At 47.3% G+C, this 14,608-nt stretch overlaps 1 protein-coding gene across 1 annotated transcript; it reads left to right on the top strand.

Moving 5' to 3' along the window:
- Positions 1-810: 810 nt before the first annotated feature.
- On the top strand, positions 811-9,145 carry VIM (vimentin). The gene is made up of 9 exons (XM_013305536.3): positions 811-1,478; positions 1,630-1,690; positions 5,643-5,738; positions 5,873-6,034; positions 6,563-6,688; positions 7,415-7,635; positions 7,730-7,773; positions 8,190-8,275; positions 8,778-9,145. Exons 1-9 carry the CDS (start codon positions 937-939, stop codon positions 8,817-8,819), a joined length of 1,380 nt encoding a protein of 459 aa, XP_013160990.2. The 5' UTR covers positions 811-936; the 3' UTR covers positions 8,820-9,145.
- The last annotated feature ends 5,463 nt before the right edge of the window (positions 9,146-14,608 follow it).

The raw sequence follows: 14,608 nt of genomic DNA on the forward strand, positions 1-14,608 counted from the left end.
ACCTATTTTAAAATCAAGCCTGCCACTATCCCAGTTACCGGAAGGATCACATCCAAGAGCAAGATCCCGATCGCAGCTTTTTCAGCAATATACCATCCACGCTAAAATAGTTACCGCTGGGATCATTATGATAATGGCAGAATTAAGCCTTACTAGCGTAACTGCTCGCTCAGCTACAGGGAAAACGCATGTAACCGGTCGATGCTGCGTCTTCAGCACCGACGCAGGAGCCGAGATGGCTCTCAGGGGAGGCGGCCGGAGAAGACACGGATGTCTTACTCTCCTGCCCAGCTATTCCGGGCGTTTGGCAGCCCCGTGCGCACAGCGAGGGTCACCCTTCCCGGCCTCGCTCTCTTTCGTCCCGCGGCGTAACACGGACTCCGCCGCCGCCGCCGCCGCCGCCGCGTTCCCGGACGGGGCAGCCGAGGCACGGAGCGCTCGGCCCCGCTAGCCGCTGCCGTCACCCCCGCCGCGCCGCCTCCTGCGGGCCGCCGCCCCGCCGCGCCCTGCCCCTTCCCCGCCTCGGCGGCTGCCCGCCACATCCCGGGGGGAGAGCTGCGGCCCGCGGGGCTCAGCCGCACCGCCCCCGGGCCGCCCTCCCCTCTCCCCTCTTCTCTTCTCTTCTCTTCTCTTCCCTCCCCTCTCTCCTCTCCTCTCCCCGCCGCCTTTGTGTCCGCCGGCCCCCGCGCCCCCCCCGGCGCCCCCTCCCCGCGGGGCGAGGCGCGGCGGCGGGCGGGGCGGGGCGGGGCGGCGCGGCGATTGGCGGCGGGTGGGGCGCGGCGGGGCGGGGCGCGGCAGGCGGCGGGGCGGGCCCGGCCCGGCGGCGGGCGGCGGCGCCCCATAAGAAGGGGCCCGGGCCGGGGCCGCCGCCCTTCTTCGCCCGCTGCTCCGAGCCGCCCCGCTCCGCTCCCGGATTACAAAGCCCGCGCCGCCGCCATGAGCATCAGCACCAAGAACTCCTCGTACCGCCGCATGTTCGGCGGGGGCAGCCGCCCCAGCACCGGCACCCGCTACATCACCTCCAGCACCCGCTACTCGCTGGGCAGCGCCCTGCGGCCCAGCACCGCCCGCTACGTGTCCGCCTCGCCCGGCGGCATGTATGCCACCAAGGCGACGTCGGTGCGGCTGCGGAGCAGCATGCCGCCCATGCGGCTGCACGACTCCGTGGACTTCTCCCTGGCCGACGCCATCAACACGGAGTTCAAGGCGAACCGCACCAACGAGAAGGTGGAGCTGCAAGAGCTCAACGACCGCTTCGCCAACTACATCGACAAGGTGCGCTTCCTGGAGCAGCAGAACAAGATCCTGCTGGCCGAGCTGGAGCAGCTCAAGGGCAAGGGCACGTCCCGCCTGGGCGACCTCTACGAGGAGGAGATGCGGGAGCTGCGCCGGCAGGTGGACCAGCTCACCAACGACAAGGCACGCGTGGAAGTGGAGCGGGACAACCTCGCCGACGACATCATGCGGCTGCGGGAGAAGTGAGTGTGCGAGGGGAGGGCGGGGGCGGGCTGCCGGCGACCCCCCCCCCCACACACACACGCCCACCCAAGCGCCCCGGGCCGGGCTGGGGGCGGCGGGAGGCTCGGGGGACCCCCCGCTGCCGCCTCACCGCGGTCTCGCCCCTTCCAGGTTGCAGGAGGAGATGCTTCAGAGGGAGGAGGCCGAGAACACCCTGCAGTCCTTCAGACAGGTTTGCGGGGGCTGGAGGGAGCGAGCTGGGGGGGCTGGGGGTGGTGGTGCCCGGGACGGGGGGCGGGACTGCGGGAGTTTGCCTTTCTCGCACAAAGGAATTCCATCGGCTCTCCCGTGACCCTCCCTTATTTTCTTGAGGGGGGGATGCTGCGGTCCGAGGGGCGGGGAGGGAAACTATTGTCTTGCTTTATCCGAGTCTCGCCTGTTTTACAAAAAGCGCCCCAACGTGGAATCGCTTCCCGATCCAATAAAAGCGAAAGGGGGGCCATCTGCTCGCTTGGCTGAAGGGTATTAATGGTTTCTATGGGATTCACCGTGGAATGCAGATACAGGCATTATGGCAAGTGTGGTGGCAGCAGATTGAAATAATAGATCCCTTTGTGTCGGAAGGGAGGGCGCAGTGGGCTGCATTCTTACCAAATGTGTAATGGTGCGAGCATACTTCCAGCAAAAAGTGTCTACCGTGTGTATGGTCCAGGTTTTTTACACAAAACAGAGCTCCTTTTTAATGAATTGCTTCGGTCAGCGCATTATTGGACACAACCTTGAAATTTAGAACTTTTTATATGGGTGGTGTCTGCTGACAAGGCAGTTTGCTCCTTGGAGCGAGGTCACATCTGTCAAGCCTGTCTCAGGGGGTCTGTTACCAACACTGAACTTAATGAACTGTAAACGAAGATGGTAAGGTAGGAAGCAAGTTGCCGTAGAGTTTAGTCTCTGTAGGATGTTACTATGTTACTCCAATAAACCAAAAGCTACATGGCAGACAGTGTTCAGAAAGTGTTAAGCTCAGGTTTTCACTTGCGCAAAATCAGCTTTCAACTTGGATTAAGCCTTGTTTGCATTAGGAGATAATTTAGGAATGTGCCTTCTCAAAACAAGGTCTCTTCCCTAAACTGCTGGTGTGGAAAGGCATTGCTAGCATTCCTCCTGGCTAGATGTGACTCCCGTATCTCCAGACAATGGGGCACAGGCTGACTTCATCCCAGGGCTCTTCACAGATGTTAGTAGATGTCACCATTCAGGAAATTGTCACTTGATTGTCAGTGTTTCCCTGGGTAAGGCTTTTGACTACAATATATTTATAGTTTGAAGGAGTGCAGGTGTCTTCACGAGATAATGTGTGGAGACAGATACACTCACTCCCATTTGGAGTCTGGGAATTCAGTCTCCCCTAGCATTCTGGGGACAGAAGTTTGAAACGGAACAGTCTGAGATATGCTGCCTTAACTTCAGCTTCTACTTTTTGAGTGCTAAGCCAATTTAACATTGTGTTAAGTTCCATGCAGAAGCGGTTAACTTAAGTTTTAGAGAACCTAATCTAGTCTGAATCACTGCTGAATTCAGCTGAAGTATCCTTTGACTAAGGCTGGCTTTTGTACTTAGTTGGTATACTTCAAGGCAGGTATACCTCTATTTCAAACCAAATAAACTTTGTGAAGACTCTAGGCTTTTAAGTGAACTTGGCATTCTGCATATCCCACGTTCATTATCCAGCTCTTCCCAGCCCTGTGGAAAGGGGTCGTTCAGGATCTCTGCCTCTAGCAGATTCTATGTGTGCATTACAGTCAGAACTGGATGCATGTAACCTCCTAAGGTGTAGCTTATGCATAAGAATTGCAAATCATTGTCAGTGGAAATGCTACACTAAATCCACTCATGCCAGAACTGGTACGTGCTAGCGTGTCTGATTTGAACAACAGTAATATCTAATTTTTCCTCTCTGGTGAAAGTAGGCTTAATGTGCAGGTTTCCAAAACTAAATCTGTTTCAGTGTGAGTGGTGTTCTTCTGTAAGTGAAATTAGGTTCATAGAACACTGAAGTTGAAACATCCTGTTGAGCTTTCCGTTGTAACAAAAAAAAAAAAAAAGCACAGCTTTTTATTAAACTGTTACATTCTTGCACTGGGAAGTTGCATGCGTGGGTTTGAAATGCTTCAGCAGATACTTCACTGTTGCGATGTAGTATCAAATTTACTTTTTACTTGGAGTGGTTGTATACTTCAAGTATTTGTTCACTTTTAAAATACTGAACTTAAACTTATTTCCAACTCATATGTACTAAATTTTAATTCTTTTCCTGAACAAAGATGTGGTTTTACTCATATGCTGGGGGGCGTACTACATAAAATAAACCTGAAGGTTCAGTGAGTTCTTTTCTGTGGGACAAAACAAGCACCACAATTAGTGAGAAAGTTATTATTGCAGCTTTGCCAGCTACTCTGGCAGCAAGGGGTAAGTCCTGAACCCATGCCAAGACTTAACAGGTCTGCTCCTGGCTAACATGAGGTTTGTCTGAAGTAAACATGGATGTCCGACCCTGCAAACTACGTGACTGGCATTGAAGCATCCCCTGGGATAAAATCAATGCGTAGTCCAGTTGCTTGTATGTATGCTGAATGCTTTGTTTGCTCAGGTTACAGGTAGCTTATGCATTTATGTAGTTCTCCATCTATCTAGGAAATACAGATACACTGATTCTTCACTCCCTATATTTAATGATAACATGTGTAGTAAAATACATAATGTATATACTAATGTGCCTTCAATTTAAGATGCTCCTAAAAATCCTGTAGTTGTTAATTTGTCTGAAAATATGTCCTCAGGGTGCGGTTTTTTGTAAAATCCATTGGAAACTCTCTGGATGTCTAATTGTGTAAACACATTGGGTCATAGCCATGTAATTTCCTACCAGAATGATCTTCAGGTTTGTTTTTTGGGGGAGGAAAGTAAATGAATTAAGGAATTTTTCCCCTGAATTGAAAAACAGAGAGCCCATGTGAACTGTGTGGGTGTAAAAGTGGAATTGACAGGGAAGTTATGGGGTGTTCTGCTGGATAAAGACAACAAAAGAATTCTGCTGGAGCAAGAACCTTACCCCAGAGTAGGAGTGATCAAAGGAATGGCTTTCTAGGAGTCTAAAGAAAACACTTCTTACTTCAAAGGTGCCATAATAGCGAGAACTGCTGATTAGGAATGCTTATACTTTGGGCAATCCAAAATAGCTTTAGAGTAAGCTGTGAAAACCTGATACATTAATACTGTGTGAACATGAGCACGCAGCTGCGCATGTAACTAGTATGAAAAGAACAATCACCCCCTTTTCAAACTCTTGCACATTTATAATATAAGAAGTTACCAATCAATGTTGAGTCTTAAGTCAGGTTTTCGAGCTAATTCAAGCTGCTTTCATGTAACATTCATGGCATATCTTCTGTTATGCCTTAAATGAATTTTTGCTGTTGATTAAGACTATCTCTGTCCAGCAAAAGGTGGAGTCTTTGCCAGCTACTGTGAGGGTGTAGGCAATGACGACTAACTCTGTGTTTATGCTCATACTTTCTTTTTCTCAAGGGAGGTCTGTTGAACCATTTGGAGTAGTAAATGCTTGCAGTTACTATACGTACCTCACTAGCTGTGCAGGTATGCTTTCAAGCTGTGGTCTGTGGACCCAAAGGGCTCTGTGGTTGATCACCAAGGAGACTGTAAGAAATAAACAAGAAATGAAGCCCACTGATAGGCACGTAGGCACATGGGTTGCATTTCTAAGCGCCACTGGAAAAAATGGAAGTTTGCAAATTCCAAGACTAACACTTTTTCAGTGCTGTCAAGCTAGAAGAGCTTATCGCTGGCTTCTGACCAATGTACCTGCTTCATCTTCAAGCAGGATTTACACCCACCATGACTGGTATGCTCTTGATCATGCTCAGCAATATGCTGGCAAAGATGAAGTAATCTACATATGCTGTATAGTTCCCAAAATGACAGTAAAGGTGGTCTCTGAGGCTAGGGTAGGAGGTGGCAAAGAGAGGGGTTTTGCAGCTCTTGATTTTGTATTGTTTTGCCAAAAAGCTCAGACATAGCATCAGTCTGTAGGGTACTGAACTTGCAGTAGAAGGCTTCCCTCCCTCAGTTTTGTAAGATTGTTCATCATTCTTCTCTCTGGTCAGGATGTTGACAATGCCTCCCTGGCACGTCTCGATCTTGAGCGCAAAGTCGAGTCCCTGCAAGAAGAGATTGTCTTCTTGAAGAAGCTTCATGATGAGGTAAGATGAACAATGGGGTCCGTGATTAGATATGGACAGTCTAGTAAGCAAGCTCTTCACCGGTTCTGGCTGAGTCCCCACCTGCATGTGTCCTGTATGTTGTCACGTAATAACATTGAGCATCTGCTTCTCAGGAAATCCGAGAACTGCAGGCCCAGCTCCAGGAACAGCACATCCAAATTGATATGGATGTTTCTAAGCCTGATCTTACTGCTGCGCTGCGTGACGTTCGTCAACAGTATGAAAGCGTTGCTGCTAAGAATCTTCAGGAAGCTGAAGAGTGGTACAAGTCCAAAGTAAGTAAAATCTCTCCAGGTGCGTCAGGCACTGGAACTAACTGTACATAAAGGGTTTGCTGTAGCACCCTGTGTTCCCTTTGTGTCTGTATGGGGCATGACCACAGCCATGGCACAGGGTTGTCTTTAAACTCCTAGTCTGGGAAAAGTACAGCTGAAAACATTATTTTGTGCCACAAGTACAGCAGCAAAGTAGTGGGTTCATAGTTGGAGTCTTTCCTGTGCTAACATCTTGGAAGGAGATGTTATATGGAATACTGGAGAAAGGAGTGAATGAATGGGCAAAAAACCGATGAAAAGATGAGAAATGTGGAGGGTAGGAATGGGTGGGGAGGCGAATATGAAAGATTTAACTATGAATTCCACTTTAACAATTAGAAAGGCATTTGAAGAGTCATGCTACTATTTAAATGTTTCAGGTGTTAATGTAATGGCTTCAATTGCCCTCAAATGCTGTGTCAAAAAAAAAATACTTGTTACACTGTTTCTGTTAAATCATTGCACTAACCAAACTGGGGGTTTCTACAGTTCGCAGATCTCTCTGAAGCTGCTAATAGGAACAACGATGCCCTGCGCCAGGCCAAACAAGAAGCTAATGAATACCGCAGACAGATTCAGTCTCTCACCTGCGAAGTTGATGCCCTTAAGGGAAGCGTAAGTAGAAGACAGCAGGTGTTGGGACATTCTTCCCTGTGCAGCTCTAAACGCTGCACTGCAGTTTAATGGCTGATACAGATGTGAGCGCAGCTGATCTGCCGCACAATACAGCAGCGTATTAGTACTCCTTGAAAAGGATGCTATAGGCACGATTTGTCTGCATGCACTACAGTGGACTGCTTAGATTGACATGCTGAACTAGTCTTGCTTAAGGTATAAACAATGAGTTCATTCTCTTGCTGTGATACTGTTTTATATAACATTTTCTGAAAGTGTTTACGGCTTGCCTGTCAGGTGCAGCTGAAGTTATAAAAAAAAAAAAGCTGGAGCAACAGTGGAAATAAGGTGCAAACAGCAAATCTTGCTGTTGCTAGAATCTCACTGCCTTAAAGGCTGGCTTGAAATGGATTTTAGTGTGTAGCATACCTGCAGATCCCCTCACTGAGGAGTGCCTGCATGCTGACTGGTAGTGCACGTCTTGGGGCTTACTATAACGGATTGCTTTGCCCCCTGGTAGCAAATACATGGCACACCTCCAATCAAGTAGCAGAATAACTCACCTTGACTTTGCAAGGGAAGATAGCGATGACTATTTTGGGATGTGTCTGGGTGTTTTCAAAGGATGCTAGCCATAACTCCCCTTCTAAAAATCTTTAAGGGTCTTGAGGGGTGGGGAAGAGTGGCTGAACTGCAGCAGTGCCTGACTTCATTACTCTCTTCCAGAATGAATCCCTGGAGCGCCAAATGCGTGAAATGGAGGAGAATTTTGCTGTTGAAGCTGCTAACTACCAAGACACTATTGGCCGTCTGCAGGATGAGATTCAGAACATGAAGGAAGAAATGGCTCGCCACCTCCGCGAGTACCAGGACCTGCTGAATGTCAAGATGGCTCTTGATATTGAGATTGCCACCTACAGAAAACTGCTGGAGGGTGAAGAGAGCAGGTAAAAATCTCATGCGGACACTTTTCTAAACAGCAGTCACTCAAAGACACTGTATACCCATGTCTGACTTTATCCATTTCTTTTTTTCCTTCAGGATTAACATGCCTATTCCAACCTTTGCTTCTTTGAACCTGAGAGGTAAGCTATTTCTGCTTCTTCCGTTTAGACGGCCATTCTGTCACTAGCAAAAAGGTCCTTGATAGATAGTTCCTTTTACTCTAGTGGTTGAACTATAAATGCAGTTGTGTGTGAATGTTTTTCTTAAATATAACTACAATATTTACAATTACTTAACCTTGGATGGGGAGAGAGCTACTTTGTTCCTGGGTGTGGATGTTTTTAAAATCGGTACATGGTGAGTGATTAGTTTAGATGCCTGCTGAAGGTGCTTTAAGGGGGACAGGAAGAAAAAAGATTCACTTAGGATTCAGAGCAGAAGACTTCTTCATATACTAAATTGGGATTCTGAAAGTAGATCTAAAGTCTGTTACACTTCATTGCTTTGAGGAAACACTTCATCTAGACTGTTGGTAATAATACATTTTCTTCTGCAGAAACCAACATTGAGTCTCAGCCAATGGTTGACACCCACTCAAAGAGAACACTTCTAATTAAGACTGTCGAAACTAGAGATGGACAGGTTGGTGGTAACTTTTGATTTTATTTCTATCACAGCTGGTTACCTTAAAATACTCCTACGTTTGTCTGCTGGTTAGTGCAGCCTGTATGTGGTAGTAAGGATTGAGTAGAACAGTACCTGGCAGTCCAAGCAGTGTGGCTGAGCATACAGATGTAGCAAATGGGCTTCTGTAGAAATGATCACAAAATTCGTCTGATAGTAAATCCTGAAGTGGCTGACAGTTACCTGTGAGTATTTGAGTTCAGCTGAGTTAGCAAGTTCTCAAAAGATTTCTCACACCACCTGAGGAAAATGTGGCAGTAAGCAGAGGTACTTGTTTGGGACAAGGTACTGTTTTTGGACTAAGTCAATAAAGGCTTAAATGCTTTCTGCGTGCTATTTACCAACTAGAGCCTCACATAAGTGAGAGTTTGGTACCCCTTTGTTCTCAGTTCTGTGGTACTGGATGTTCCAAACAATCTTCCTATGAAAATTTAATGCAAGGGTCTCTGTTTTTCAACAGGTTATTAATGAAACTTCCCAGCATCATGATGACTTGGAGTAAAGCTGAAGTGGAGATGCATACTTACTAATGCAGGAGAAATTCTTACCAGCAAGAGTTAAAAAGTCCATGTCTTAAAGGAAGAAACAGCTTTCAAGTGCCTTTCTGCAGTTTTTCCATGAGCGCAAGATTATTATGCTAGGAAATAGGTCTTAGATCTTGCAAACTGACTCTCCCTGAAGGATTAGAGTTTACAATGGAGTCTAGTTTACAAATAGCAATATCTTGTGCTGCAATACTGTTTTTAAGTATCCGAATCCAATAAAACTGCTTTTTCCAGCACAGTATGAGCAACCTGTCGCTACTTCAATAAACCTTTGGAAAATGGCTCTTGATGTGTTCTAATTTGTTAACTTCATGACTTTCTGGAAAGCCATAACACTGTAATGCTGGAATTACTATACGGTTGACATCTCTAGTACTGGTTGTGTGGAATGCTGTTTTTTCAGTTTAACTAGATAAACTTACTCATTTACTGCTTAGGTTTTGGAACAAACTAAAATGGACTATAACTGGCAGATGCATAATGTATTATGATATTTCTTATCTCTTGAATAAAATATGATACTTCAAGCTAATAAAAATCAATCTTGCTTCCATATACTAGTTAACCTGGTTATGAAGAGCTAAGAATGCCCAAAATACCTTAATACTCAGCTCTGTAAGTTAAGTAGCTGTGAAATAGCTCATGTACGCCCTTATCTGTGACAGCACCTTTGCAAAGTTAACAGCTGACTTGACGCATTGACTTCATTTTCCAGGAAAGACTAGTTTCCAAAGGCTTGTCTGTATTACAGAAGCTAAATGAAGGCTTCAGATGGACTGAGGCTTAGGAGATATTTAAAGGGACTGCATAGAAGGAATAACTTGGCTTACTGGTGAATTGATTCCAGCATTTAAACCCCTTGAAAAAAGGAGAGCCACCATGCTTGCTGCATGCAGAATGGGGGAGAGAAGACTCCCATCTGGCCTGTCATGGTCTTCTGGGAGATGGAAGTGAAAGGTTGGAGTCCTCTGTGAATGCTTAAAAGAGAAAAACCTTTTCTGCAGAGGAAGCTACTTCTCAAATCAAAACACAGTCAAAACCTCTGAACAGCTTTTACTCTGCAGGAGTATCTACTCTGTATCACTCCTGTAAAGCCTGCTTCCTGTAAGCCTTCACTAAGGTAGAAGTTTTGTGGAATGAGTAAAAAGCAAGTGGAGCTGTTTGGTGAGTGTGAATCCCATTCGGTGCTTGTTCAAGGTAATGGGAGTAGTTCCATGTTGTACAGACGTTCTCACAAGCACTTTGGAACTAACTTATCTGTAAGGAAAACTTTTTCTCACAAATAACATTATCCCTATCTGACAGGGATGAAAAAAAAATTACTTTTTCATCCTTATCAGTCAATTCCTTTCCTGTGGTGCATGGCGAGCGTGATGCGGTGCAGGTGCTGGGGCAAGCGGGCAGTAGGCTGCCATGTCTCACTCCAGCTGCCCACAGCACCCAGTTAGATCTGCAGCAGGCGGAGGGTGATGTCTGGGCTGTGCTGGAGCCCCCGCAGCTCAGACACGGGTATCCTGCAGCCTGGGGGTAGGGGCCTCAGCATCATCACAGTTTCATCTTTGAAGGTCCCAGGGAGAAGTGCTGAAGCTGTTCTTCACAGCAGGAAAACACCTGATGTTTTAAACAAGGTGTGCTGATGCTGTTCCTACCCTGCTTTTCTCTCTTAAGCATTCACAGAGGGCTTCAGCCTCTCGCTCCCCCCCTCCCGCCAGGCCAGAGGGGAGTTTCCCCCATCACACTGCGCTTGGGCTGCTGTTCAGCAAAGCAGGCAGATCCGTGAGGCTGGGGCACGTGCATGTCCAGCCTGGTGCTTTAGGCACTCACCTGAGGGAAATGTCCTGTAGCTGGTCCTGTGCTTGTTCTGGTGACTTTTCCTTGCAAAAGGGCCAGAAGTGACTCTGAGCAGAGTGCCTGGACCCAGGCCATGGCCACTGCTCACTGCAAAGCAGGACAGGTTCAGCCTGGTCTGTGGCATGGTGAGTAGGATAGGCTCGTTAAAAAGCACAAGAACGAGCCCAGCCTCCTTCATGCTGCAGAGGTTATGGGCACCAGGTTTTCTACTACCTATCAACATCCAGAATGATAAAAAAAAGCACAAACAAGCTTGCGTGGGAGATGCTTTCTGTGATAATGACAGCTCTGGGCATGTGCAATAGCTAATTTTCAACACTCAATCGGCAGGGGTGGCTGCAGCCTTTCAGGATTAAGAGTGGCTTAAGGTGCTGATGTCATCCTGCCTCTTGCAGACTGCTGAAGTCTTTTTATGGATCTGGGCACTGAAAAGGTTAGGCCAATGCTTAATGTCATTTCTTGCAGCTGAAGCACTGTGGGGGCTCCGGGTGGTGGCATCCAGCAGGAGAGCCGCCTCCTCCAGGGGACGGTGGGGACCATCAGTGGCTGTGGGCAGAGACCCGAAGCCCAGCGTGCCTTCTGAAATGCGGGCTGACAGCTGGAGGTTACCTGAGCTATAACACTCTTTCAGATGTTGCTTCTCCCTCTGCTGCCAGCTGCTTTGCTTGCTGCTTTCTGTCGCCTTTGGTTGCTTTACCCAGTAGATGAAAGAATTGACTGTATCAAACACTGACAGCGCAGCAGAAGAGTTATTTCTGGCTCTTCTGTGTTTGGGGTTACTCAGAGCACAGAGAAGCATGTGGTAGAGCTTTCAATCCTGGGAATAAATAGAAAAATAAATAGAAACAAATAAAAATAAACTAGTTGCCAAGGGGATAGGAAGATTGCAGGAAACCTCTAAAGCCTGTGCTCTGTGCAACTGCAAGAGTGCCCTCACGGTGGAAAGGAGAATGGATGGTGACTGTGTAAACTTCTCAGTGTTTGATGCAGGTGCGCCAGCCTTGTGCTTGTACATAATCACTGGAAGCTGCTTAGTGCTGAGCCAGCAGCTGACCTCAGAACTGTATTTTACATCCCAATAACTACAGGCAGCAGCTGTACCGAGAGGGGCAGCCCCCAGCAGCAGCTGGGCACTTCTCCCACCCTGCAATGAACACTGTGAAGCTGCTCCTGTGAGCTTACACAGTGACTACCTCCAAATGTGTGAGCTGTACTCACAGTAAATAATACTAATCCTCCAGATAGTAACTGAGTCCTCATATTTACCTCATGTAGCCAGAATCTTGCTTTCCTTTCCTTTTTTTTTTTTTTTTTAATAATCCTGCAAAATACAGAAACTGTTAACAGAGAATCCATATTCCAAGCCCCTAGGAACATGTAGCTAATGCATTTCTTCTGCCATCCAGTTTGTCTGCTTTAGTATACAGCAAATATACTTTTCCCTCCCTCTGCCCTCTGCTCTCTTTCTTCCCTCCGTCCTCTTTTTCTTTCTTTCTTTCTTGCTCGCTTGCTTTCTTTTTCTTTCTTTTTTCTTTCTTCTTCCTTCTTCCTTTCTTTTTCTTTTTTCTTTCTTTTCTTTCTTTTTTCTTTCTTTCTTTATTCTTTTCTTTTCTTTTCTCTTCTCTTCCTCCTCTTCTTCTTCTTCTTCCTTTCTTCATCTGTCTTTCTAATATTTCAGTGTTGAGCGTACCTTTTTGGCTCACAAAGACTGCTCACACTTCTGGCCCAACCAAAGGCTCTTGCCTTCTCTCTTCCCTTCCCTGTGGCAGCTCTTTTCGGCTGTTATATCTGTAAATGATTCTGGTGCTTTCACTGCTGACATACTGTGCTTGGTGGGAACAACTGTATTTTTTTAAATGCACAGAGGAAATAGCTGCAAGGCTGCTCTGAGATCCTGAAAGCTTGGTTTACATGAGGTTTAAAGAACTCAGGGCACTTTGGATGAGGCCTGACAGCAGTATGGTGGAAAACTGTTCATCAGCGGTGGTGGTAGGGTGGTGGCATCACTGTGCCTCAGGCTGCAGGGTGCTGCCCCATGGCACCAAGCTGCCCCACAGACTATCAGGCACCTGGGTGCCTCATGCAAAGCCAGAAAAGCACCCAAGGAACCGAGACCTTCAGAAAAGTGCTTGCGGGAAACCACTCATCCCAGCCTGGTGTAGAACCTCGCAAATGGGGTCTGAGACAAATCTCACCATGCCAGGCAGGGTGCCCAGTGCTGCCTGTGATTAGAGCAGGGCTCATGCTCGGAGTCCTCTTTGCAGCTGCAAAATTCCACATATAAGTGGATTACTGGGGACTTTGGGACTGGTCTGTTCTCCCATTAGTCAATTAAAACATATCCTGTAGACTTTTGATCACCTTTAGGCACCCACAGAGCTTGGAGGAGCTTGTGGCTGCCATCCCTGTCACGGGGCTGTTGGTGGCAGTCACCAAGGCCCCTTGCTGTGCAGAGGTCATGTTCTGCTGGGACACACCTGGTGCTGGGAGGCTCCTGCTCCTGGCCAGGGCTTGCTTATGCCCACTGGTGGAAGGGGAGGTGCTTGGAGGAAATAAATTCCCACATTTGGAGAGGATGAACAGCTGAGTGGCTGGATAGAGAAACTCACTGGTGCCCTAATGGCAGGTAGATAGTGAGATTTTAATTGCAAATCCATCCACAGTGGAAGGGAAGCCTGGATATTACTGAAAATTTAAAGTAATTTACATACAATAAACTGCTTTAAGAGACATTTGCTTGAGTGAAGTCATGCATGCAGCATCAGGAAGTGCCAAAAATAAAATTACATCCTCAATCTTCATTTGGTCCCTTTATGTTCATGCATACTGCTACAGGTTTTAGCTGCAAGTGCATGGACCTTGTCTCATTCAGTGCACATACCCGACAGCACTTCAGGAATCACCACCACTTACCTGCTAGAGCATTTTCAGACTGCCTGGATGTGTGTTCCTTCAGTTTATTTATCTGCTTTAAAGAGTCTTGAAGTTTTAATTTCCTCTAGGGTACCCTCTGCTGTTCTTCACAGCCCCCCTGCGAGACGTGGGGTATTACCAGCCCTGTGTCATGGTGGGGCCATGGAGCACAGCCATCAAACTCAGAAGTGGAAGCTAACCTCAGCGGTCCGGTGAGGTCATTTAGCACTTTTAAGGCACTTACTGATATTAGGTCCAGGTACTTTCCCAGTCTAGGTCTCAGATAAAGTTCCCTCAAGATGAAGCTCAGCATTTCAGGGGTACTAATTCAAAACAAGGTTCAGGTGAAATTCCCAGCCTCAGCCAAGGAGGCTACACCACAAGCAGGAAAATAATCCGGTTCTTCAACATGATGTAGAGCTATCTTAACTGTAGGACCCTTCTCTCTCTACAACATATTGCATCCTTCATTCCACAGTTCCCTCCTTCTGCAATTAACGGCAGCAAAGCTCTTGCTAACAGGCGCCTCACAGCCCCGTCCAAGGTCATTCCTCACTGGCCAGAGGTAAAAGCTGCTTATGGGCTTCAGCCTGCAGCAACCAAACTCATTGCTTCAGAAAAGGGGAAGTCTACAGCAGCCAAATCTCTACACAGCAGTAATAGTTTCCGTACCAACTCCTCAGCCTGACATTTTCAGACCTTTTCTTTTCCAGAGACGTATTGCAGCTGTCTCCCCGTGGTGGGTTACACGAACTGCAAGGGGAAGGCAGCTGCTTGGAGCGTTTCTCCTCTCTGGTGGTCCTTGGCTGCAGTGTACCCTGCAGGATGGGATGGCTGCAAAGGGAAGAGATGCAGCTTTCTCCAGGAATTGCTCTGCAGTTATTCTTTGCTACTGGCTGTGATTCTGAAGTTCAGGAAGATGTCTCCGGCTCAGCAGACAGCAAATAAAAACATCTTCAGGATGGAGAAAGGTGGTGGGTTG

The sequence above is a fragment of the Falco peregrinus genome, chromosome 5 (assembly GCF_023634155.1).
Source record: "Falco peregrinus isolate bFalPer1 chromosome 5, bFalPer1.pri, whole genome shotgun sequence".
Classification (NCBI taxonomy): Eukaryota; Metazoa; Chordata; class Aves; order Falconiformes; family Falconidae; genus Falco; species Falco peregrinus.

Coding starts and splice junctions, on each gene's coding strand:
- VIM (XM_013305536.3), top strand. CDS start 937: ATGAGCATCAGCACCAAGAACTCCTCGTACCGCCGCATGTTCGGCGGG. Junction 6,035..6,562: donor AAGAGTGGTACAAGTCCAAA/GTAAGTAAAATC, acceptor GGGTTTCTACAG/TTCGCAGATCTCTCTGAAGC. Junction 7,774..8,189: donor TGCTTCTTTGAACCTGAGAG/GTAAGCTATTTC, acceptor TTTCTTCTGCAG/AAACCAACATTGAGTCTCAG.